The sequence below is a fragment of the Merops nubicus genome, unplaced genomic scaffold, assembly GCF_000691845.1.
Source record: "Merops nubicus isolate BGI_N331 unplaced genomic scaffold, ASM69184v1 scaffold12691, whole genome shotgun sequence".
NCBI lineage: Eukaryota > Metazoa > Chordata > Aves > Coraciiformes > Meropidae > Merops > Merops nubicus.
The window spans coordinates 1907-25364 of record NW_008586311.1 but is presented as its reverse complement, the minus strand read 5'-3'; the positions used below and the strand labels follow the sequence as shown (position 1 = coordinate 25364).

Sequence of the window (23458 nt, the reverse complement as noted above, 5' to 3'; positions counted from 1 at the left end):
CCTGGAGGGTGGTTTATGTTATATAATTAATGCAAGCTAATTGTATTAATGTGATCTCTTTGTCTCTTCCCAGCACTTAGCAGCCTTTGGGGTAGGGGTGAGGGACTTCCTTCTTTTTATAAAGCTTTTCCACCCCCGCATGCCACCATTGCTCTTCCTGTTTTGGTGAATGGGGCAGTGCTCTCACAACCCAGCTGCCAAGCAATATGAGCTTCTGCAGCAGGGCAACCCTGTAACTTTGTCATCTCCCTTTGGGTTTTGGGCCAGCCTGTAGATGGAAGAGTTTCTAGAGGCACATACAGTTCTGTGGCAGAACTTAAAAAAGGAAATGGGGAACTGCATCAAGGTATTTCACTTTAAATATGCACATGCCCCATGTGAGACAATCTTTTAATGAAAAACGCAGGAATTGGGGAAATGCAGAGGAATGGTTATGTCTTCACAACCAGGGCAAAGAGCCATCATTTGGAGAGAATGACCCAGTGCCGGTGCTAGCTGTGGATTGAATCATGACAAGGCACCTGGAAACTCCTGGCATTTCATTCCACATCATTAAACAGCCAAAATTCTAACTCCCTTTTTTCATTGCTGGTGTTAATTTTCTTTTTAATTTTTTCTAAGGTAATAATATGTTAACATTTATACTAGAATAGATCCTTCCTGAACTGCAAATAACAATAAAAAAGTCAAGAACTGCAAAAGCTGAGATATTTGTTTGGCTTAAGGGTAGAAAAACCTCATATTTTAAGGCTCTGGAAGGGGACTCAGTGTCTTGTTTTCCCAAGCTTCTTGTGTAGCCTCAGGTTCTGCTTTTGTCCCCCAGCTTTCAAGGCAGCTGTCTTGATCCAACAGTGGTATCGGCGCCACGTTGCTCGGCTGGAAATGCGCCGACGTTGCACCTGGAGGATCTTCCAATCCATTGAGTACGCATGTGAGCAGGATCAGATCAAGGTAAGGTGCTGTCATGGTTTAGGGAAGATCATGTGAAGTTGCTGCTCTGCAGAATTCCATGGTTAATGATGGTGGGCCCTCTCTCTTCTTTCAGCTTCACAACTTCTTCAGTTACCTCATGGACCACTTCACGCCGAGCAGCAGTAAAGAGAGTAAGTTTCTACGTGCTGTTCATAGACGCGGCACCAGCAGCTCAGAAGGTTGCACCCAGTATTGATTTGTTTCCCAGTGCTGGCCCTTCAGGATGCCAAAGGGGGCCAAAAGAGAGAGCCTGAAGAGTGATGGCTTCAGGACTTTTGGATAGGGAGAGAACTGTCTGGAGACTGTCAGAGCGGTGTGAGGGATTTGGGGCAACTCCTGTTCCTTAGGAGCTGGAAAGGGGAATAAAGCTCAGTATGTTTTTTTAAGAATAGTATTAGAAATTGGCCTTTTTGGTAACCAGGGCTTTGCAGAGTTCATTTCTGAAGCAGCTGAATCTATCTTCAGGGGACTGTGCTCTAGGGGATCAATTTATTTATATCTGGTCTCTCACTTATAAATGGGGTGGGGACAAATGCTGTGGGAATCCATACAGTATCTTCCTGATTCGGCAGAGCCCATTATATGTTATTTCTTAGTGCTGGGAACTTGCTAATGAGCTTAGCTCTGAAATCTGATGGCAGTAAATCAAAATTAACTATTTACTTTCCTGATCATAACCTGCTCAAGTCCTCGCTCCTTCCTTTCAAACTGCCACCTTTTTCTCACTGCCACCCCATGTGTTTTACAGCAAAGCTCTGTTGAGGAAGATTTTTTTTTTCTGTGTTGTCTATAGAAAACAGGATAGTAACATCCCATTCCTTCAGTTGGGCTTTGAGATGTTACAGCAATAAAAAAAATGCATATTTATACAAATTTCCAAAAAAATTTGCTTTTCTTTAGCAAATTACTAGAACGGTATATTGAGCCAACTTAACTTTTTCTTGTCTTTCTCCTTTTTAAAAAAAAACAATGAACATCAATCTGCCCAATCTGGCATCCAGGGGATTTTATCAGTCGCATGTTCATAAGTGGGGAAAGCTTCAAAGAGGCAGAGCTGGAAAAATACTGTGACTACGAATCCCTGGAGGTGCCAGACTCCTACACTGGACCACGTCTCTCTTTCCCACTCCTCCCTGACCATGCGACTGCCTTGCTGGAAGCTTTCAAACAGAAACAAGTAAGGATCCCAGAAGGGAACCACTCCTCTCTGCAGGGTTGTAGGATAGATAATTTGAGTTTAGACTTTCTAATAAGCTAAGCTGATTGCAATATAACCAGCTGGCAGGCTGTTTAAGCAAAGGGTGATGGAAATGATCTGGTGAACATTTCCCCCTGCTATAAGAACTTTTTTCCTTTATGAAAAAAATGTAAGTAGTTTTGACAAAACTGAAAACTTTTCATAGATGTGTGCCAATATTAACCTGAATTTCACTTTTAAAGGGAAAAAAAACCCACAACAGTCCACATGGAAATATTCTGACATTTCCTGCTGTGATTCCTCAATTTGTAAAAAAAAAGTACAGGATGGCCAAGATGGAAACACCTGTTGAAAATTGTTTTGTGCCATGCAACCTTGACTCGTATTTAAAATGTAGAATGTGAGTTTTCTGATGAGAAGCTCCAGTACCAATTCATCAGCACCAACAAGACAACTCGTAAAATTGTAGCGTTCTGCTGCCATCCCTCAGTCAAGGTGCTGAACTGCAAATAGGCCAGAGCATCCCCTCTACAAACAAAATTACTTCTAAAACCAAGGTCTCTAAAGTCTTGACTAATATTAAAAGCCTACACCCTGGCTTTGAGTGCACATATTTCTGCAGGACACATGGCAGCTCAGGGCCTGGGTTCCTGTGGAAAAGGGTAAGAAAGATCTAAAGAAGCAGCTTCTTACCTGTGATATTGGGTTGGAATTTCTGTTGCCTAGAGGCTACAGCCTTGACCACCGGTTGCTAGGGTTCTCTTGGCTTTTGGTGTCTCTTGCCAGCCCTGCCAGCGCTGAGGCTGGGCTGCTTTGAGTGAGTCTCTTCTGTCCTGCTGTCGCCAAATATTTGCCTCAGCTTGTTTGTAAGCCCATAGGTTGTCCTAGTGTTTCTGCCATCCAGGCTATCGTGGTGGGGCCTTTGCAGACAGAGCTGTGTTGCTGCTCAGAGGTCACTAATTTCCTGCTTTAATCCCTTCGCTTTCTCCTAGTAGCAGCTCCACGCTCGCTATGTCTTAAACCTTCTGCATGAGACTAGGAAGCACCTCAAGCAGTTGCCAAACATCAGTCACGTTTCCACCTGCTACAGTGAGGAGGTCACCGTGTGCGGTATGTCTGGCTGGGAGAGCACCACGAAGTCTCTGGGGCAGAGCGCTCAGGTGGAAGGGGCAGGAAAGACTTAAACCGACATATATGCTTGTCTAAGGGGAGATGAAAGGTGATAATGATGGCCTGTGGCTCTTAAAATTGTTACACATCACAGCAAAGATTTAGAGAATTTTTCAGCTGGTTTTAAATTTGTCCATGTTCAGTCACCCCAAACTTGGAGTCGTTTTACTAAACCACAGAAGCTGCACCCAGGTGAGGAATGGCCTCAAAGCTCTTGTCATTTTCTGTCCTGTTCTGAGGCCTGGGATTATTTAAACAACAAAGGCCTGCAGCTACTAACATGTCTTTGTGTCCTGTTAAGTAAATTTGAAAGAGACAAAGTTTTCACCACTATTTTACTACTCTAGGACTAATGTTTAAAGAGTAGATATTTCTGAGAAATATGTACTCAGCACAGACCTGTGTGTGCAGTCAGCCTCTGGAAAATAAACTTGTCTCTCCAATAGTGTATTAAATGATAATTTAGTTTGATTATTACTTCAGTATGCAAAGCTTTCTCCTGTGTTACGATCAAAGTCAGTTTCTTGTGCCATCTTGTGTCATCACAAGAGATAAATGATCAAAGCTTCTGAATCAGAGTCTTTAGAAGCTGGTGTCAGTTTTTTGCTGTCCTTGGCTTTAGCTCAAGCCTTTACCTCATGACCCTTTTCCACCCTTGGGCACATTGCCTTAGCGTAAAGAAACTTGTACCTTGCACTTCCAAAATATTTCAGTGGTCTTTAATTTACAAAGGAGCTACTTCATAAGAGGTTATTTATTGTTGTCTTTTTAAGTTAAACATACTGTGACTTGTCTTTTTGTGCCCTATAGGAGACTTGCACGGCCAGCTGGATGACTTGTTCCTCATATTTTACAAGGTAGGCACTGTATCTGGAGAGGGAGGCTGGCCAGACAGTGTGAGAGGTATCGCATGGGTCACGCTGAGAAGCTCTTGCAAAACCGGGCCCTCACGTACCATTGTCTAGGACACTTTGGTGGGTCTGAAATGGGTTCATGAAGCAGCAGCTTACTCCCTTGCTGACTTCGAAATCTGATATATATGTAAAGTTTGGGAAGTGCCAGTGGACATTTTGTAAGTGCTGATACCAATAACAACCCTTCCGGACTGCCAGCTTCTGCTTTCCAGTGCGTTTGCCACTGGGAGCCTACAGGATAAAAATAAGAGTCTGGATCTAATGAATAAGGTGAGCTGGGGCAGGAGCGAGAGAACGTGCATCTGGGAGGAGTGTGTGTGGTATGTGTGACAGGGAAACGGGGAGGCTTCTCTCATAACATCTGCCTGTCCCTTCCTTTTACAGAATGGCCTTCCGTCCCCTTCCAAGTCCTATGTGTTCAACGGGGACTTCGTAGACAGAGGCAAACAGTCCCTTGAGATCCTCATCATCCTCTTTACCTTCCTCTTGATCTACCCAAAGGAGGTTCACCTCAACCGTGGAAACCATGAGGACCACATGGTCAACTTACGGTATGGGTTCTGTGTGGGGCTGATCACGATGTCAAGGGTGTCGCTGTGAAAGCCTGCTGAACTTCTTCTCCTGTTCCTTCAGCTATGGTTTCACCAAGGAAGTAATGCAGAAATACAAGGTAGGCGTATGATTATGTCTCCTTTACCACATGAGTGGTGGACTGTGAAGGCTCAATGCTTCATCTTTTCTTTTCTGACCCATCCTAGGTGCATGGAAAGAAAATCTTGAAGATGATTCAGAATGTCTTCTGCTGGCTTCCCCTGGCCACCTTGATTGATCAGAAAGTCCTCATTATACACGGGGGCATCTCTGACACCACTGATCTGGACATGCTTGAGAAAATTCAAAGGAACAAAGTAGGTTTTATTTCCTGGATACTACGAGAAAAAACAGTGTTGCGGATTTGTGGTGAGGAGCTTATTTCTACACGTCAGCTTTGCTGTTTAACAGACAAATCTGAAGGATGGTCTTCCTAGAGAAACTGTGTTTAGGTAGAAGCTTGGAGTGGATCGCTTCAGTTTCAGCGTATGTGAAGGGAAGAAACATTCTCGGCTTCTGGAAGACGTAAGGCTTGTAGCCAGCGTAGTGGAAGACAACAGCATGGGTAGATAGATGTGCTGGCACTTACTAAAAACACAGTGATGATGAGACTTCGCCCTCCAGTTCCTCAGCCAGGTTTCCCCCCTAGATTTCCAGAAGGATTTTGCTAAGTTGTTTAACTTGTGTCTGTCTCACTTTCTAGTTGTAAACTACTACTTCTCTTCTCCAGATGTAATAACAAGCACTTGTCATTAGTCCTTCCCTCATTCTGTTGCCTAGTTCATACTGCAGCTTAAATCCACATACTCTGCCTTTTGTGAAATGTCTGAGCAGCATAAAGTCAGTGAAGAAGAGATGGAACTGTAGTCAGGATGGATGTGGGGCCCCAGCTGCAAACCAAGAATGGCACATCTGAGAGGATGGCACTGGTCTTCCCCCACAATTAATCAGCAAAGGGAATTGAGGCTCAGAGGCTTGGGTCATTTGACAGCTGCTGATGGAAGGTGTTAGAGCTGGAAATGTAAGTTTCCAAGCAGTGTGACCAGCTCTCTTTTCTCTCTTACCTCTTTCAGTTTATTTCTGTATTAAGAGGGAAGAAAAGAAAGGAGTTGAATAGAAATGTGGAGATACAGGAAATAAACGGGGAGAGCAAAGCAGAGGCTGACCCAGCAGGGCCCGAGGCAGTACCCAGCATATGTCCGCAGCCCCGGCCGGCGCCGGCCCCCAGCGTGGCCAACAGGCTGGAGTTTTCCAGGTGGGTCCGGCAGACAGTGCAGGAGCAAATCGAGTGGTGCCGCCGGCTGGTGGACATCAGCGAGTCGGAGCCGGAGGAGCCCACCTATTCCAGCGTGGTCTCCTTGACGGACCTGGACGGGCCATGCTGGACTCGCCAGGAGGAGTGGAAGCAGGTGAGGAGTCTAAGCGTGGCCCTGAGCTCTATGGGCAGTGGGTGCCTCCTGCAGGCTTGCTCTCCATTATGAGGAATCTCAGTACAAAATATGTCAGTCAGTGCCTAGAGCTGTCTGCAGAGAGATTTTTCTCCTGCTTTGTATGGTGAAGTCAGATCTGCAGGTAAGGAGTGAGCACGTCACGTGCTGATGGGTGAGTCATGATCTTGGGTACCAAGAGCAGACTGAGTTTGTGGGTTCGGCTGGGTTGCACTGTGAGTGGACTGCGAGGCAAGTCAGAGCTTGGGAACTTGGCTTCCTGTCTGTGCTAGACCAGTCTGTCTGCAAGCCCCTTCTGGGCGCCCTGAAGCCATCATTCCTTAGTTTGGGTTCCATATGACATCCCAGCATGGCACACCTTATCAGCATAAAACTATATATTGAGGTCAGGGTTAAAGAGATTAAACTTTAATCCAAATAGTTGTTGCTGAGTCAACATTTACTTACACTTCTGGAGGCTGTGAGATGTCCTGGCTAGAGAGCAAAGGAGTTTAATACTAAGCCAGCTCATAGCCTCAGGATCTGATGGGTGTTCTTGCCCCTGGACCTGTGTGCTTTGAGATGGAGGACTGGCAAGGCTCTTTGAAACCTTAGAGGCAGCACAGGCAAAGCTTGTGTCAGGCCCAATTTATGGACATCCCTCTTCCCCGAGGCACTTTAGGTGTGCCTGTAGCTCCTGGCCAACAGTATTGTCACCTCTGGTGGACCATGCCTATGACAGTCCTGGTCACAGTACGGCAGATCACCTGGGACGCAGGAAGTGGATGTTTCCCTGCACTATGGTAAATAGCAGCAGTCCAGGGAGGGATTCAGAGATACATGTGCTTAGTAAGCTATAATGGGTACTGCCAGGTACACTTTATTCAGTGAGCTTTTCCAATCCTTGCAGATTTTAGACATTCTCTGGAGTGACCCCATGCCTCAGGAGGGTTGCAGAGTAAATACAGTGCGAGGTGGTGGCTGCTACTTTGGGCCTGACGTGACAGCGAAGATCCTTGCGAAGTACAACTTGCAGTTCCTCATCCGCTCCCACGAGTGCAAGCAAGAGGGCTACGAGTTCTGTCACAACCGGAAGGTCAGTGACCAGGGTGGTGTGAAGGATACTTGGCTTTCCACCCTGCCAGGGCGGAGTTTCCGTGGCGGCTTGTCCCAGCTCTGCATTTCTTCCAGCAGGACTTTGTTAAGCACATGCAAAATTGTTGAACAGCCTTACTGGGAATTACTGGAGTGTGTTCCCAGCTGAGGTCTTAGGGCAGGACAGTCTGGAGCTACCTGCTCTGTTGAGGGCATGCATTGTGCAGGCCAAGGACATCCTTGTGTACGGTAGTTGAGAAAAGGTCAGAACTTGTTTGCGCCATTGTCCCCCCAGTGTTGTTTTCATTGATATATCTATAAAAAATAGATGATCTATGTACTGACTGTAAGTGCCTCTCTTTTTGGGCATTAGGTGCTGACCATATTTTCAGCCTCAAACTACTATGAGATTGGCAGCAACAGGGGAGCCTACGTGAAGCTGGGACCAGACCTCATCCCCCATTTTGTTCAGTACCAAGCAAACAAGACAGCCCATACTCTCACCATGACCCAAAGGCAAGGCTTTCTGGTTGCTCTGTGTTCACCAAGTCAAAATTCCAACAGAGAGGGAAAAGTTTTGAAGCTTTGAGAAAGTTTGACTCTGGAGTTGAACTTTCATGGCTGGATTTACTAATTAATAACACTAGGATTCAAGACTTGCATGGAAATGACTGAGGGAGGCTCAAGGCTTGATCAAGATCAGAGGGGGATATGAGTGTTAGCTGCACAGAGCAGTTGTGCAAGGGTCTGAGCAATCCATGGACAGGTCAGAGGAAGGATTGGAAAGGTGCAGTTTCTCTTGCACTTTGTGGCAATTCCTTAATGTTCTTCTCTCTTTTCTGCATCCTCCAGAATCAGCAGAGTAGAGGAGTCGGCCTTTCGAGCCTTGCGGGAAAAGCTCTTTGCTCACACCTCAGCCCTCATCACCGCCTTCAAGGCCTACGATACGGACAACACGGGTAAATCTGAGCTGAGGGACACCCGGGTTAATTCCCTGGTCAGACAAGGATTGAAGTGTCGTTTTGCCAATGACCAGGCCCAACAAAAATGATAGTACCAGCAGGGAGATGAACCAATATGCAGACTGTATTGTAGACAGAAATGTTACTATATGAATGACCGCCGGGGGTACAAACAGGTCAACAAGCTCAGATATGATCGACGCCACCCCCAACGATCCCACAAACGACATGACCCGGCCCACAACAGGTGGTACAAACAGTGACCCGAGGTTGCCCATAGTTGGCATGGGAAACAGCCAAACAAGCCAGCTAAACGCATAAGAAAAAGGTGCCCACATGGCAACTCTACCCCGATCGACCCGCGTTCGCAAAGGCCTAAACGGACTGGGGCCCACCTCCAGGGAGAGTCAGGAGGTCTGCCCTGAACCAGGAAGCTCTGGGGAGTGCACTCCACAGACAGACACTCCTGACTCCCTGCAAGTGGTCCCAGCTTTTATCCCCAAGCAGACACCTGACCTCTGTCAACTCAATGCGGGACCCCTGGGGCTCATTTCCCTTATGGCTCTCCCTGCAGGGCCGGCCGCACCCTGGGGGGAAGCTATAAGGCAAACTCACCACCTCTTTATGAAGGGCTGTGGGAATCACCCATATGTCAACCTTAACTCGGGGGCTCGGGGTTCAAACCCCAACATTTCAAGTGTCTAAGCTGCGTGTGCGGCTGGTTGGGAGACACCTCGCTGATCATCATCATCAGCTCATAGGAACAGGCTACGTCAGACAATGCCAGAGCATTGCTCCTGTTGGCTGTTATTCAGTCTCTCTGCTGGGAACCTGTTAATGCCCCAGAGCTGGGGCAAGAGGTGATGAGCCTAGCATGCAGCCACTTAGGCTTGGTACTAGGACAACCTTTGGGTCAGGAGTACTGATGAAGCATTGGAAAAAGATGACCTGAAACATATCTGTCATGTGTCACTGGGGAAGGGCTGTCTAGTCTCTAGAGCCCTTTCATCCCTGGTGTCTAAAATGACTGGGAAAAGTGAGGGCTGTCCTGCATGGCAGCTGTCTGTCAGAGCTTTATGTCAGAACTGAGAGTTCCTAATTCTCTGGCTGACAGGAGTGCTCTGCTGGTGCAGTGAGTAACATGTGCTGCTGAGATCTGTCCATTTGTGGGCCAGGGGAGAAAAGGGACACAGCAGCTGGCAGAACTGCTTTCACGCTTTCTTCCCTAGCAAAATTGTTCACAAAAGTCCTAAACTAGAGGCTTTTTCATGCTCCTGGGTCACTGAGGAAGTACCAGTGCAGTGGTGTAGGCCACGATCTGCAGAATGGCCCTAGCTGTAGGCCACACATTTATAAGGAAATACCCAAAGTTTGTGTCTTTCTGTTGTTCAGATGTTTGCAGCCCCTTGGCTGTGATTTGTTGCAGCCATCAGAAGCTTGCTGTGGCTGGGGGGAGCAGCAGGTGCTCTTGTGCCTGGCGCTTGTACAGCCACGTAGGATTTTTTTTCCTAAATGCTCAAGGAGAAATAGCACTGTTGCTGTCAGCAGCGTGGTACACTACATTTACATACTGCTCTAGACTTTTTGCTTTGCCTTCACGGGCTTTCAGCTGCCTGAGTCTCAGAGATCTCTGTGGCTCTCCCCCTTCCTTACAGGAAGGATCACGCTGAGCAGCTGGGCGACAGCCGTGGAGTCGGTGCTGCGGCTGGGCTTGCCCTGGCGGATGCTGCGGCCGCAGCTGGTGCGCAGCGCCGTGGACGGCGTGCTGGAGTACCGGTCCTGGCTCGAAGACTTGGCCATGGAGCAGCGGAGCCGAGAGGTAAGGACTCATCCCCTGCCCTCAAAGCCTGACACAAAGCAGCTCACCGAATCCCCAGCATGTGGAACCACGAAAAGTATGAAAAAAAGGTACAAAAGGAGAAGGGATGGTTCTGGTGTAATTCAAAATGATATCAAAGTCAGTGGAAAAGCTTGCATGAATTCAAGTAGTCCAGAGGCAGGCAGTCCGCTGTGGAAATTGATGACGCATGTGAAATCAAAACCCAAGGTAGTTTTGGATGCAGGCTTTTGAGTAGGAAAACTACATTCCATTCTGAGTTGCAGTTTCTTGATTACACCAGCAAAACTATGCAGTAGTTAAAAACTGTAGCTGAAGCCACTGTCTGCTCTGTAAACCCTGAAAAGCTGTTTGGAAGTGACGGGAGGTTTCAGACGTGCCCTAATGCAGAGTTGCACTGAGGGTCCAGTCACCATAAATGTGTTTTGTTAGGCACACAGCAAATATTTGTAGTATGGAGGTGTGCAGTAACTGCTCAGAGAAAGCAGAGAGCTGTCAGAAGGGTAGAAGGAGCGTTGACCCCGTTGTCTTGCAGCACATCCAGTCGAGCTTGCTGGAAGTCATTTATCGGAACAGATCCAACCTGGAGACCATATTCAGGATCATAGACAGAGATCATTCAGGTAAGCAGGAGGCGTGGATCACTGCAGCCCGCTCTACTTTGGGTCTCCCTTTAGTATGTACAACAACATTATTTTTGAATGGTTTAAACCTTAAGTCTTCTCCCTCAAGAGCTTTTGAAATATCACTGCATGTTTCCACAAACATGACACATTCTGAAGGTAGAGAATTAATGATTATTGAGTTCTGGAGGAGTTCAGCAGAACAGAAATTGTGATGAGATAAATGACAGCAATGCACCATACTCAGGATCTAGAGTGTTACCTGCTCTCAAGCAGTCATCGCCACTAAATTACTTTGGGAAAGAGAAAATACAAGAGTCTTTGCCTTATTTTGTTCTCACAAATTGTCTTATGTCTCTTTACTGCTTTAAGTTTTATTTCAGCCAGAGTTCTCATGCTAGGAAATTTAGCTCCAGTATGTGAAATGAAGGTGATGAGTGATTTCCTCCCTTCCTTTGGGGAATGGAGGCAGCAGGGGTGGGAGGAGAGAGCAAAGTTGAGCAGGGTCCGAGTGGCAGCTGCACTTGTGGTGATCTTGTGCTGAGGTGGCTGTGTCTTCCTTCTCCACAGGTCTCATCTCATTTGAAGAATTCCACCAAACCTGGAAGCTGTTCAGCTCCCACATGAACATTGAACTCACGGATGAGGGCATCAACGATTTGGTTCGCAGCATTGATTTCAATAAGGATGGCAACATCGACTTCAACGAGTTCCTAGAAGCCTTCCGCCTTGTCAAACAGTCACAGTAGTGAGAACCTGGTGAGATTGCCCTCTCCAATGCCTTGACTGTCTGCAGAGCCAGGGGGAACGCTTCCTACCTCGCCGCAGAAGGCGCCTGCGGCTGCAACACAGGGGAAGAGAAAGCAGGTACCTGTAGCACTTCCTGCCTGCACTCGGCGCCCGCCGTAGCCAACTGCTGCAACCCCTCTGTGGAAGGCAATGGGTTAAATAGGCAAGCTGAGCTTCACCTCTGGCCATTTTTATAAAGGGGCTGTGTGGCAAGTAGAAGTTCCTGCACAAAGGGAAGATGCAATTTAGTTTATCTTGTTGGTGCATGTGATGAAATGCCACTGGTCTATTCACATGTAGTAAAATGGAAGTGAAGGTATTTCTTGCAGGCGGTGTTTTTACCAGGTAGCAACTGCTAGAGCCCAGCTTTCCTTTCAATAAACAGTTTTTTTCTACATTGCTGGTTCTGGGCTGTTCCTGCCTCCTCTAGTTTGTCAACATTGTTCACAGCAGCAGTGCTGCAACAATACCCACTTCCCCCTCTGTTGTTTCTTTGCTGTATAAGTTTGTTCTCTACTTTTGAAGCTACTAAACAGTTTTTTTCTGAAGTGTTGCTCCACTGCACATCTCACACATGCAAAACTGTATCTAGCAGGGGGATTTATTAAGAAATCTGCTGAGATTAGTTGTTTTTCAAAGACCAGGGCAGTAGACCAAGAAGCACCCCTGCTAGAGAGTGCCAATGCTGTGTGTTCAAGAAGTTTTCAAAGCATGGTACAATTATGGTGGGTGATTTGAAATGTTTGCAGAGTTAAAAAAAAAGCAACATTTTTATCTCATGTGGTACAGTCAACTCTGCCATGCATGGGTTTGAGAGCCTGGCACCTGCAGGCCTGATGGAGAACCATGTGCCTTAACCCGGGGTTGTCAGCAGTCCCACACTTGCTGCTGTAGCTGAGAAGGAGCCAACACCGTGCACAAGTTATTACAAAGTCAGACTGAATTTATTACTCTCTGGCAATTAGAAAAAGGCAGAAGACAAGATCTAGACATTCTGTTGTCAAGGGGCAGAGAAGCTTTGTGTATTTCACATATGTAAAGTGAGAAAAAAACATAACCCTCAGATCCTTTCCAAAGGAAGGACATAAACTGGAACCAAACTTCCTGCAGCTTGCCCCAGTAAACTACAGGTATTGCAGAGACTGACACAATTACAGCAACATACATATCTGTAATGGTTTCAATTAGCTGTTTACATAATGATGTTACTTGATTGTTTTGACAAAAACATGGAAGCAGGCTAAGCTTTCCACAAATCAAGTCACAAGCAGAACAACTCCCTTGGCACTGCATTTCTAGGACAATGCTGTTGTAAAAAAAAAAGAAAAAAAATGTACAATAGTACATATAGTTTTGTAGTAAACCAGTATCTGAACAAATTCAGTTTTCCTTCTTTTATTAAAGCATATAGAGCTTTATAAAATATAAACCTTCCAAAGGTCAAGTTCAAAAGCTTAGAAGAGGCTTTGCTAATTCTAAAGATAACAGCCAAAATACCGTTGCTCCTAGAAGATACGTGTTTTATTTTACCTCAACAGTTTTAGCCTTGGAAGGTGAACCATGAACTCGAGTAACATGTTCTGTGTAAGCCCAGAAGCATCCACCACGTCAGCTGAAGACTCCCCCTCTGATGGGAATGCTCTCATTCAGCCCATGTTCTATAAGTTTGATGTCCTCCAAGTCATCCTTTATAATGCTTATTAGGTGACTCAGGCCTTCTTGCTGCTGCTTCAGATGCTGCAGATAGTTTAAAAACCCACATGAGCACAGTTCAACTTCACAGATTTTTAAGTAGTATTTCTCAAAGGTGCCACAGCCAGTGGCCTGGGCACACTGAAAAAGCACAGCTTAATTTCTGGTTTCTGGCAAACCAGCTTTTCTATGCCTAACTACATAGGCTGGTTTTGTACAACACCTTGATGCATTGTCCCTGAGAATGGGAAAAAGGACTTCAGCATCAAACAACTACCAAAACAGGTCATTCCAGATACATCTGCCAACTTAGCGTATAGCTGGCTTAAACTATGAAGCTCCAAGAGTATCCCAGGATTCTGTAATACTTACTTGCTTGATTTCCCTTAAGAGGTCTGCATCAATGTAATAGCGCTCCTCAGCCCGCACTGTTCCGAAGTGGTTTTGCATCCTGATTTGGGACATAAGCTCATTCAGTCTGCCCTGGGAAGAGAAACAGGCTTCAATCAAACACATTCATGTGCATCTGTCAAAGCCCCAGCATGCTCCACTCCTCCAGTCACCAAGGCAGGAAGCACAGCTACTTATTCCTTAGCATTTCTTAAAAAGGAAAAAAAAAAAGAACAAGAAACTCTGATACTTCTAAGAACTCAAAAATACTTAAGACACCTAGCAGCTGTGCAGCAGAGTGTGATGTTCTAACTTAGTTACACTGCTGGACTTCTCTTCTGAAAGCTTTCCACAACAAACAGATACGCATGGTTTGGAAAACGTACAGTCATCAGCAGGGGAAAATCAGAGCTGTTGGCAAAGCTGTATTAGCTACTCACCTTGAACTGTGTAGGTGCATTAAGTTCACATTGAATTGTATCTAACTGGACACGAAGCTGCTCTTCATCTGCTTGAATGGCATAACCACTTTTCCTCTGGATCTCCTGCTTTATTAGCACCTACAAAAAAAGCCTTTCAAGTTCATTAGAGCAGACTTTGCCCATCTCTTTCCCCACCAGCCCAGCCATGTCTTTTTGCCCTTCCTCCAGCATGTTTCTCATAAGATTTGTTCAGTCCCACAGCTTCTGAGCCCAAAGGTTCCTGAAGTAGTAAGACATGCTGCACATGTGAAGCTTCCCCCAACAGCTCTGCCTGTTACTTAAATCAGCATCATTTAGGTGAAATCAGAATTTAATTTTCAGTGGCCGCACACAGGATAGCCCAGGTCACCCCACGCCCTCCTCTCTGTTTTCTGCCACTAGACTGTGCCTCATCCACATTACCTGTAACGTTCTGTGAGAAAGCGCCATCAGCTTCCTTTTGTACTGTGCAATTTTTGCCATAGTTGTTGTTTGGTTTTTCTGCAGCTCACTGATATCTTCTGATATTATCTGCAGAGGAGATGGGAGTCAGAAGTCATACAAGTTTCTGCTAACAGAACATGTTAGTGCCGATTGGAAACCGTGAGTTTAAGAACAATATTGAGGCCAGCAACTTCAGTGTCCTTGCCAAAGATGCTTTCAGAAAGTGTTTTGCTAGACCTCTACTGTTCTGATTTATATCTATTTTCATACACTACTGGGAAGGCATTAGAAAATCGGCTGCCCAAATTAGAGTCCCTGTCAATACAACTTAATTTAGCTGATTTGTATTAGCCTGTAACAATGCAGCAAGCTTGAACCCCAAAAAAATAAAAGCCAAAAGGCACTGCTCATGTTTTGGCCAAAAGAAATAATTAAGGAATATATTAAATAAATTGTGATGCAGAGTCACAGCCCCATGCACATGGGTCCAGTTTCAGTTCTCCACGCACAGAAGGCACAGGGGGAAGCTCATTTAACAGAACTTCCTTCATCAGCAGCAACCAATCACAATAAAGATGAGAAACCTTACATCTAATCGAGTTTGATGCTGTTTGGTCATCTGATCTTGGACCTTCAATCTTCTTAACAGTTCCTTGAAACCCACCATTGGCACAGGAATAAGCCTACAAGAATACAAGTATTTTGTATAACACACTTTTAGACTGGACATGAGGTATGGATTAATAATTACAAATATAAACTCATATAAAGTTACAGACAATCTTGGCCTAACATAAATTAAGATAATATATAAATGTATCTTGTTTTGCTAAGTTCTAGAGTTCTCACTATTCCTAACAACCTCCTCCTTTTTTCATAAGGAAATCAACCTAAGTTATCTGTAACTACTGGAGGGTACAAAGTCACACCCCTTTCAGCTGCAGGAATAACAAGAACACAATGGTTGCAAAAAGTAAGTCACAGTAACTAGTCCTTGTAATGGAGGACACCACAACTTGAAGTAAGCCAAGTAAAGTTCTTGATCCTGACAACCCTTAAGCACCTGGATGAGTAATGGGATTAGAGAGGCATTTTTGGTAATCCTCGTTGCTTCAAATGAGATCAACACATGACAAAGTTATTCTCTAATATATGTCTTGCAAATTACCTGAAGGCTACTAGACAATAATCTATACTTCCTCCCTTTCAAAGTTTTTTTTTGTAATATTCAGACAGACTATTAGACTTACTTGTCAGGATCAGGATTATCAACTTTGGCTTGTTCCCATATAATAGGATCAACACCTTAAAAACACCAAACAAACAAGTTTTTAGTGTGGATAGATGAGAACAGGTATCAGTCTTACAGCTGTTAAGCAGGAAAAATACTAGGAAACAGACTCAATGAACTATGCTAACCTGAAGGGCTACTACATAAATTAAGGTTAATTAAACAGGCATAGTTCTTAAAGGTCTTGGTGTTGGACTGTGGCAGTAAGTTCAGTCCAAGAGGCTTTTAAGCACTTTTACTGGTTTGAAAGCATGGGAAAAGAACAACCCATAGGTGACTGAACTGGACGATCTGTACTTCAACAGGAAAAACTTCTACTGCTGCCACTGTACGCTACGCTTGGCTCATCTTCCCTCTTCAAGATGCTTATTGTGCTAAAAAAAAAATTTAAAACAATCAATAATTAAGTGATCAAAGCACCAAACCAGCTGGCAAAATAATCCTGGTAAGAATTATCATGGTTGCTGACAAAATCTGGCCATGGATTTTTTATCTGTTGACAAAACAGTTACTTGTTTTGCCACGAACTGCTTCATCAGGTAGTTATGTCAAATAAAAGCAGTTTAACTGTACATGAACATCAACATCACAATGAAAGTTATTACATTCTCCAAACCTCACTGTTGATCTGATTGGTTTATTAAATGCACAACAAAAAAAGACAACACTGACAGAGAAGCAATTGACTTTTTGATCAGAGAGACATTAAAAGAAAAAAAAAAAAAGTTCTGGTAGTTTAACACTTTCAAGTCAGCCTAAAGAGGAAGGCAGCAGCTGCCTACCGTAACATTCTTGGCTCCACAATATTCTAGCTCATTCCTCATAAAACTATTGTCTTCGTTTCAAAACTCATCTCTCTGGGTGGGACTTGACCTCAGCACTAACACCTCTCCTTGCACATCTTGCTGCTGATTAGCCAGCCTACAAACTCAGCTTCTCAGTCACGGACTCTGGAGCTATAGCCAGCCGTCATTACAGAGGCCTTAGGATACACCTCCAGTACTCCTGCACAGAGCAGCTACTTCTCCCCAGAGCTGCAGCAGGTGGAAAGCACGGCTGCTTGTCTCTGTGTTCTGCAAGGGCAGGCTGGGTTCTTTTTGCAATCCAGATTCCATAAACTTTGCTGTGTTTTTAGACACTGAGGTCTCACTGAACAGGCTACATACTGGCTGCTGGAAACGACAGGCTGCCTTCTCTGACCATGACCTGCATGTACTACGTGGAATACCACAGACAGAAAATCAGCTACAATTATCCTACAAAGTGGCACAAGCAGCACTTAACTGCTCTAAAACAAAGCTGTATATGTATTATCTGATGTCACAAATACAGGCTAAGCGACCCCCCCAAACACTAGGAAGTGAGTAAAGGACAAGATTATTCTATAGTTAACTTTTTTTATTAATTGCACAAGTTGAAGTGATTTATGTTAGCTAAGTTAGTCAGTATGGTGCTGAAGGGGTGTATTACTTATAAATTACAACTGCCTTTGTAGACTGCATTGCACTTCAGCAGGGAAACCAACTGTAATTAAAAGCACAACGTCAGTATGTCAGAGAGCCCCAGAAACTCTTGTAGCTTTAAAAGGTGTTTCCCATCAGGCCAAACACTGCACTTTTCCCAGAGACCCAAAAAAAGCCCCAGCAGAGACCCAACCATCCCCTTGCACCTGCCCAGACCACAAACCAGCAGGCGGATTCTGCAGGAGCTGTTTGACTTGAGCGGGGGAAAACTCTGTTCTGGCCATGGAAAGGTTGACGCCCAGCTGCTGCAGGGACGATTTTATGTTGGCCTGTTCAAAGTGGGCATGGAGGGTCGATGCAGGAACTCTCCTGGAAGTGCCATTGGGTGAGCGCTCAACAACGTAAATTATCACTTCTGTCCTGAGTGAGACAAAATGCACACGGTCAGGAAAAGATCAGGCCATATGGGAACTATCACAATAAACAACAACCCTAAAACAGTTACCCCTTCTCCAGCTGCCTGTTACCATCCCTTAGCTAACTGAGATAAAGCCAGCAAATACAGGTGTTAGCACAGCAAGGCAGAAAAGAGAAAAGCTGTAAATACTCTACAAAATTACATTCTCCCCCCCAAGCTTTAACCACCGTACTATGTTATTAGTCATATATTAAGAATATCCAAAAACCTGTGGTCTTTAAAGCAGATGGAAAAAAAATGGCAAAGTAAGAAGCAGAAATGCCTGGGTGCTGAAGTACTTAAGGCAGAGTAGCCTGAGGCCCCAAACCAATCAAAGCAGACAGCACACTGAGGTAGTGCAGGTGCACAAGCCAGCTTGGGAACAGCCTGCCCACCAAAACAAACCTTTGCAATACAGGACGCTGCACAGACACTATTGCTGTACATCCCAATGCCCTTCTGCAGCAGCAAAATGTAGTGAAGAATACCTCACAGTTCCTAAAACAATCAGTGTTTATCCCACCCAGCCTCATCTCCAAGTTTGGCTGCTGAGCAGGGTCTGCAGAAGCCCATTTCCTGTGCTGAGCTGAGGCCTGAGATCCTCAGCTCTGTGCTCCAGTAAAAGCAAGTAAGAAACACAGGAAAGACACTGGACTCAGCACCTTGTAGAAAAAGCAATGCAAATCACAGAATCATAGAATGAGAAATGCAAAATCAAACTGGGGATGAACAGATCCAAAATCAAAGACAAAGGGAGACAGAGTAGACTGAGAGCAAACCCTTTATAACATGGAATACTGCATAAAAAGGCAAAACTGCATAAAGTTCACATACTGGTCATCTGGCATTGTTTTAACGCCTTCAACATTGACCGTGAGGGTCTGGTTTCCTCCCAGAATTTTGTGTAGTGATTCTACAAGCTGCTGCTGCTGACTCCGAATATCTGTTTCTTTTCTGTTGAAGACCAAGACAACGAGGCCATCTTCATCTTTGTTGTTGGGAATTAAACTGTAACCCACAGCCTGCAAATGAACAAACAAAAACTGGGGATATATTACTTAGCACAACCATATTTATGTGGCATGAAGGGGAGGGGCTAAACCCCTTAATTTTCAAAGCAACTGGTTCAAAATTTAAGTCACAACATATTCCGAGATGCAGAAATACGAAGTCAATCACCCTTTAAAATGTCCTCTCACAAGGCCACCAGCAGATAGCTTTTGAAACAGCTCCACAACTCAGAAGCACACTTTTCTCAGTTAAGGGCTGCATGCTTCTCATTTGTTCAAAGCTGGAACTGTGCATAAGTGGATTCCTTAAACACCCATGAAACCCTTTGGGAAGATTTCCTTATCAGATGTCTGATGCTTACAGAAGCAATAAACCCAACTAGCTTATGATGCTTTGCTCTGATACCTGCACTACCAACTTCTCTGGTATTTCTCTTGGACGTATCTCATTGCTGGCATATGTGGAATTTTTCAGTATTTCACTCCAGGTACACAAATTCATAACAGCATTATCAGTACTCAAGGCACAGGAGCAAAAGAAAATTTACTGCATGGCATTGTCTAACTTAAAAAGGAAATTTCTCCTTTTGATAAATGAAACCCTAAAATACCTGATTTTGCATCACACAACTTATACTTTGCAATTTTTTCAAAGCCCCAAAAACTTTAACACCATTTTAGGCAACTGCTTCCAAGGCAGTAAGCCTTCAGGTGGATTATAAACAAAACGTTCCAGGTAATGTTTAAAAATGCAACAGAATCCAAGCATTCATGATGCAGGCACTTGGTTGCTGCAAAGATTTTATAGGAGTGCCACTATGCGCATAGTCAAAACTAGTCCTCATTAGGTATTAATCTACATGCAGGTTAGAAACTTTGCACTCCAAAGCAGCAGCTTGGGAAAGGATGGTATTACCACCCCTGGCCCAAATCCACTTTCAAGCCCAAAGCTTAGCAAGAAAGTCAGTAGGCATGTGACTGGTGGAGGATGAAAACCTAGGGGTTCTCTGTTGAGAAGGAAGACCTGGAACTGCTGACAATACCACGCCAGGAACCGAGTCAGCTGTAGCACTGGCAAGGTTAAAGGCAGAGGAATGCAGAATGCAGGGGTATTTACAGCAGCATGTATGGGCCAGGTTCACAGAGGGTTTTCTAAAGCAATGAAGAAAGACCCTGAAGTTCTTATTCCAGATGTTGACAGCTTCTTTCAGGTGTGAAGATCATTTTAAAAGCTTTCTGTAATATTGGGACTTAAACAAATAAAAATTAAAATACACTTCCAGAAACCTGCTCAATTCACAGGCTAGCATAGAAAAAAGTTCATTTTGTGATCCATATATGCACTCATTATCTAGTAACTCAACAACACCCAGACCTCCAACACCTATACATCCTCAAACCTTTTCCTTACTATGCAGCAGAGCTGTGTACATTCCCCAGAGAAATACTGTCCCTGAGTTTGCAGTAACAAAACTGGAATTAACACCCACGAGAAACTCGGCAAGCAGAGCAGCTGCTTCACACGGGCCTGTGGGCAGCTGAACAATCCCGTACCTTGAACCTGCAAAAGGGGTTTTCCTGCGTGAACTCCACCGGAGCGATGTTGTTGTTGAAGTACCCTTTGCCTGTTCCCCAGAAGGCCTGCAGCTGGTTCCACTTTGCCAGAATGGCATCTCTCTCGTCTCCGAGGAGCGTTGGAGCCGAGAGGGCGCTGGCTGTGTTAATGAGCTGGTTGGACTGGGCAGGCGTCTGCGCGGGCTGGCTGAACAACCCGCTGCCCAAGGCTGTGTCGGGTGAAGAAGAACAAATGAACGTTTCTACCAGCCAAGCCAGACTCACTCGCTAACATGCACCACTGCTTCCACTTCACATTTTGAGAAGCAGTATAAACGCACAGAATGCGTCTATCAATCAAGATCAGGTTTTTAGAAGTGTCTTTTTACACCCAATCTTCATCAGCAACAGAAGTTCCTGAACGCTTAGTCAGAAGGAAAATTTTTTTCTTTAACTGAGATGTCTATATTGATCCATGATATCATCTGACACCTTTGATATCTAAATCCAAAGGGCAGATTTGTCGTGATAAATCTGGTGGACTCTGAGCTTGCAGCTGGTCATTATCCAGCTGACAGGGAAACTAAACACTGGTTTCCTCCCCTTTCTAGTAAGGCCATGACTGCCAACATCAGTCCATAACTACCCTTCCTACCAATGCCAAACCAAAGGAGGGAACATTGTTGTCAGAAACCCTGAGAATAAGGGTGAAGCTCAAGAACTTGCCTGAGCTCTAGTTTAAGAAAAAGGCAAGGGCTCCAAAGGTGGGCATTTCAAAAGCCCAACTTCTGAGGAGCCTTCACCAGTGCCGAGATGAGTTAACAGCCTCCTTCTACATCGTGCCTCTGTCCCACTGCTCAGGTGCCTGCTGCAGCCTCATGCTTTCGTTGCTAGGACGGGGTACATCAAGCAAAGACTGTACTTACTGGTCTGCTGCTGCTGGGTACCAAAACCTCCAAAGCCCAGCCCAGTTCCCAACCCACTACCCAAGCCGGTTCCGGTGCCAAAACTAGTACCAAATCCAAAGCCTTTGTTCTGGGTAGCACCAAAGAGCCCTGGGGAAATAAGCACAGAATTATTGAGAAAAATAGGAGAATAGTACCTGTGCAATCCAAAACATTATTGAACTACAGTTAGTTCTAAAGCAAATACTTTCAGGCTTGTACTCTCTTACCACTGGTGCCTGTATTGGTGGGTGCAGAGAAACTAAACGCTGGTGCCGCAGTGGTGGTAGTTGTCCCAAATCCTCCAAAGGCACCTAACAAATGAAGTTTGCAAGTGAGGCAGATAGCCTGTTGTGAGCTGTGCATAACATGACAATAAACAGCACGCTTTGAGGGGGGTCATGAGAAGAGATGCTGACAGATGGATGCATTATGTTACAAGCATGTAGTTCACAGCGACCATGAGTAACGAGTTCATTATCCAAGGAAATGGGGGAGAAAACACGAACCGGAAAGCCAAGACATCTATGGTGTGTCAAGAGCGCAAATGCAGAAGCAGCAGTTCACTAACATCCCATCCTCCCAGCACCAGGACATGCTTTCCTTACTGGCAGACATAACCAATAATGGTGTTTCTCAGATTCACCCTCAGGAATACTCCTAGTCATCTTATTGCTAAGTGTTTAACAAATTATCTGATGCTTTATGATCTTTTTAAGCATTCCTAACCTCTCTGGAGCAAACCCAGAAATAAACCAAGCCAAGCCTGAGGCAAGGGTGCACACAACTCCTGTGCCTACAGGGGAAAGCTATCACAGCACTGATTTCTTCCTACACGCAGGTAATAATTCTACAAAGTATTTTTTTTTTAAAGCCTAGTTTCCCTATCATCTCCTTTCAAGGTTCCAACACTATCAGTGGAACACGGATGCAAAAGCAATCAGCCTTCCCGGTGTTTTCAAGCAAACCGGCCACTGGCTAGCAGGGGATGACCTGAGCGAGTGGCCAAGCTCCACCGTGGCAGAGAAAGCCCTGAGAAACCCATCCTGCCATCTACCCCCTTAGAAGAGGGGCCCAATACAGTGTGGCTGTGCCAAGACAGGTGCTACTGTGAGGGGGACACCCCCCCCCCCCCCCCCACCGGCGCCCCCCCCCCCCCCCCCATCTCTGTGCTATCGCAGTGCCAAGGCACCAGGAGCCTAGGGACATCTGACTAGCCCTAAGGAACTCAGTTCTCTCTGTTTCAAGCTTTTTTTCCTATGAACAAAGGCAGTCTGCTATAAAGGATTTGTCAAAAAGATGCTGCCACTAACTTGCACATCAACAGCAAAAAAACAAAAGGTCTCTTCACACCTACTACACTTACTGCCCTCCTGGACACATACAAAATAAAAAGCTTAAAGCAAAAGGTGACTTATTTTTGTTTAGCAAACATCTTGATGTCAGTGGATATAAGTTGTTGTCTATAACTAAGTTTTGGCCCTACCCACCAGTGAGAAACTCTAGTGGGAGTACCCTCAGGTGACAAGTTTTCGGTAGTTCTGTACTCACAGCAAACTTAGTCTTTCCTGAAAAACTATCTGAGAGTGCCAACTGCTAAGCAAAATTAAATATCCAAGTTCTCTTTTGGAGTAGTTCAAATCTGAATCAAGAAACAGTCCAACCAAAAAAAAAAAAAAAAAAGAACCCCAGCCCAGATCCCCTGAGTGCACAGAACAGGTCAGAGTATGCTAACACAGGGAGCAATGATGCTGTAGGATGAGTGCAACTCCTATACGAGCAGCAATGATGAGACCCCCTTGGGCTAACTGGACACGAGTAAAAGCAATAGAAACCCATACAGGTAGGCATTTTGTGTGAAGTGGAAAGGACTGAACTTGAAATTACATCAGCCTATAGCTCAGGGCTGAGAGATCCACTCGGGGAAGGGTTTCCTTAACCGATACCCAGCGCACGGGGCGTTCAGGGAGGAGAGGGCCGCGGTGCATCGCGCACTGATGGTATCAAACCCGTTTCCCCACAGAGACCGCAGAGGTGTAGCGCATTCATGACAGCCAACGGGAGGCCGATGAGGAGACACGGGGGAAGATGGAGAACATGACTGCAGCAGTCCAAGAATCTCATGTATCAACAGCTATTTCTTGAGAATTTAATAGGTTAAAAACCCTACAGGC

At 45.1% G+C, this 23458-nt stretch overlaps 2 protein-coding genes across 2 annotated transcripts in view; one reads left to right on the top strand and one right to left on the bottom strand.

The window, feature by feature from the left end:
• Positions 1–11538, top strand: part of PPEF2 (protein phosphatase, EF-hand calcium binding domain 2) — a 13578-nt gene extending 2040 nt beyond the window's left edge. The window contains exons 2-16 of the mRNA XM_008948613.1: positions 824–951; positions 1046–1103; positions 1974–2149; positions 3166–3280; positions 4151–4197; positions 4639–4805; positions 4888–4924; positions 5013–5162; positions 5919–6254; positions 7183–7368; positions 7741–7883; positions 8220–8326; positions 9985–10148; positions 10702–10789; positions 11360–11538. Coding sequence (XP_008946861.1) covers positions 824–951; positions 1046–1103; positions 1974–2149; positions 3166–3280; positions 4151–4197; positions 4639–4805; positions 4888–4924; positions 5013–5162; positions 5919–6254; positions 7183–7368; positions 7741–7883; positions 8220–8326; positions 9985–10148; positions 10702–10789; positions 11360–11538 — 2081 coding nt within the window. The remainder of the gene's footprint in view (positions 1–823; positions 952–1045; positions 1104–1973; positions 2150–3165; positions 3281–4150; positions 4198–4638; positions 4806–4887; positions 4925–5012; positions 5163–5918; positions 6255–7182; positions 7369–7740; positions 7884–8219; positions 8327–9984; positions 10149–10701; positions 10790–11359) is intronic.
• A 965-nt stretch (positions 11539–12503) lies between these two features.
• NUP54 (nucleoporin 54kDa) lies at positions 12504–21598 on the bottom strand (the record flags this gene model as incomplete). The annotated part of the gene is made up of 11 exons (XM_008948612.1): positions 12504–13315; positions 13643–13753; positions 14101–14220; positions 14545–14652; positions 15155–15248; positions 15816–15870; positions 17543–17739; positions 18611–18798; positions 20341–20570; positions 21267–21395; positions 21515–21598. Coding segments are annotated over 11 exons (1445 nt in total), but the record flags the coding sequence as incomplete, so codon positions are not given.
• Positions 21599–23458: the final 1860 nt, after the last annotated feature.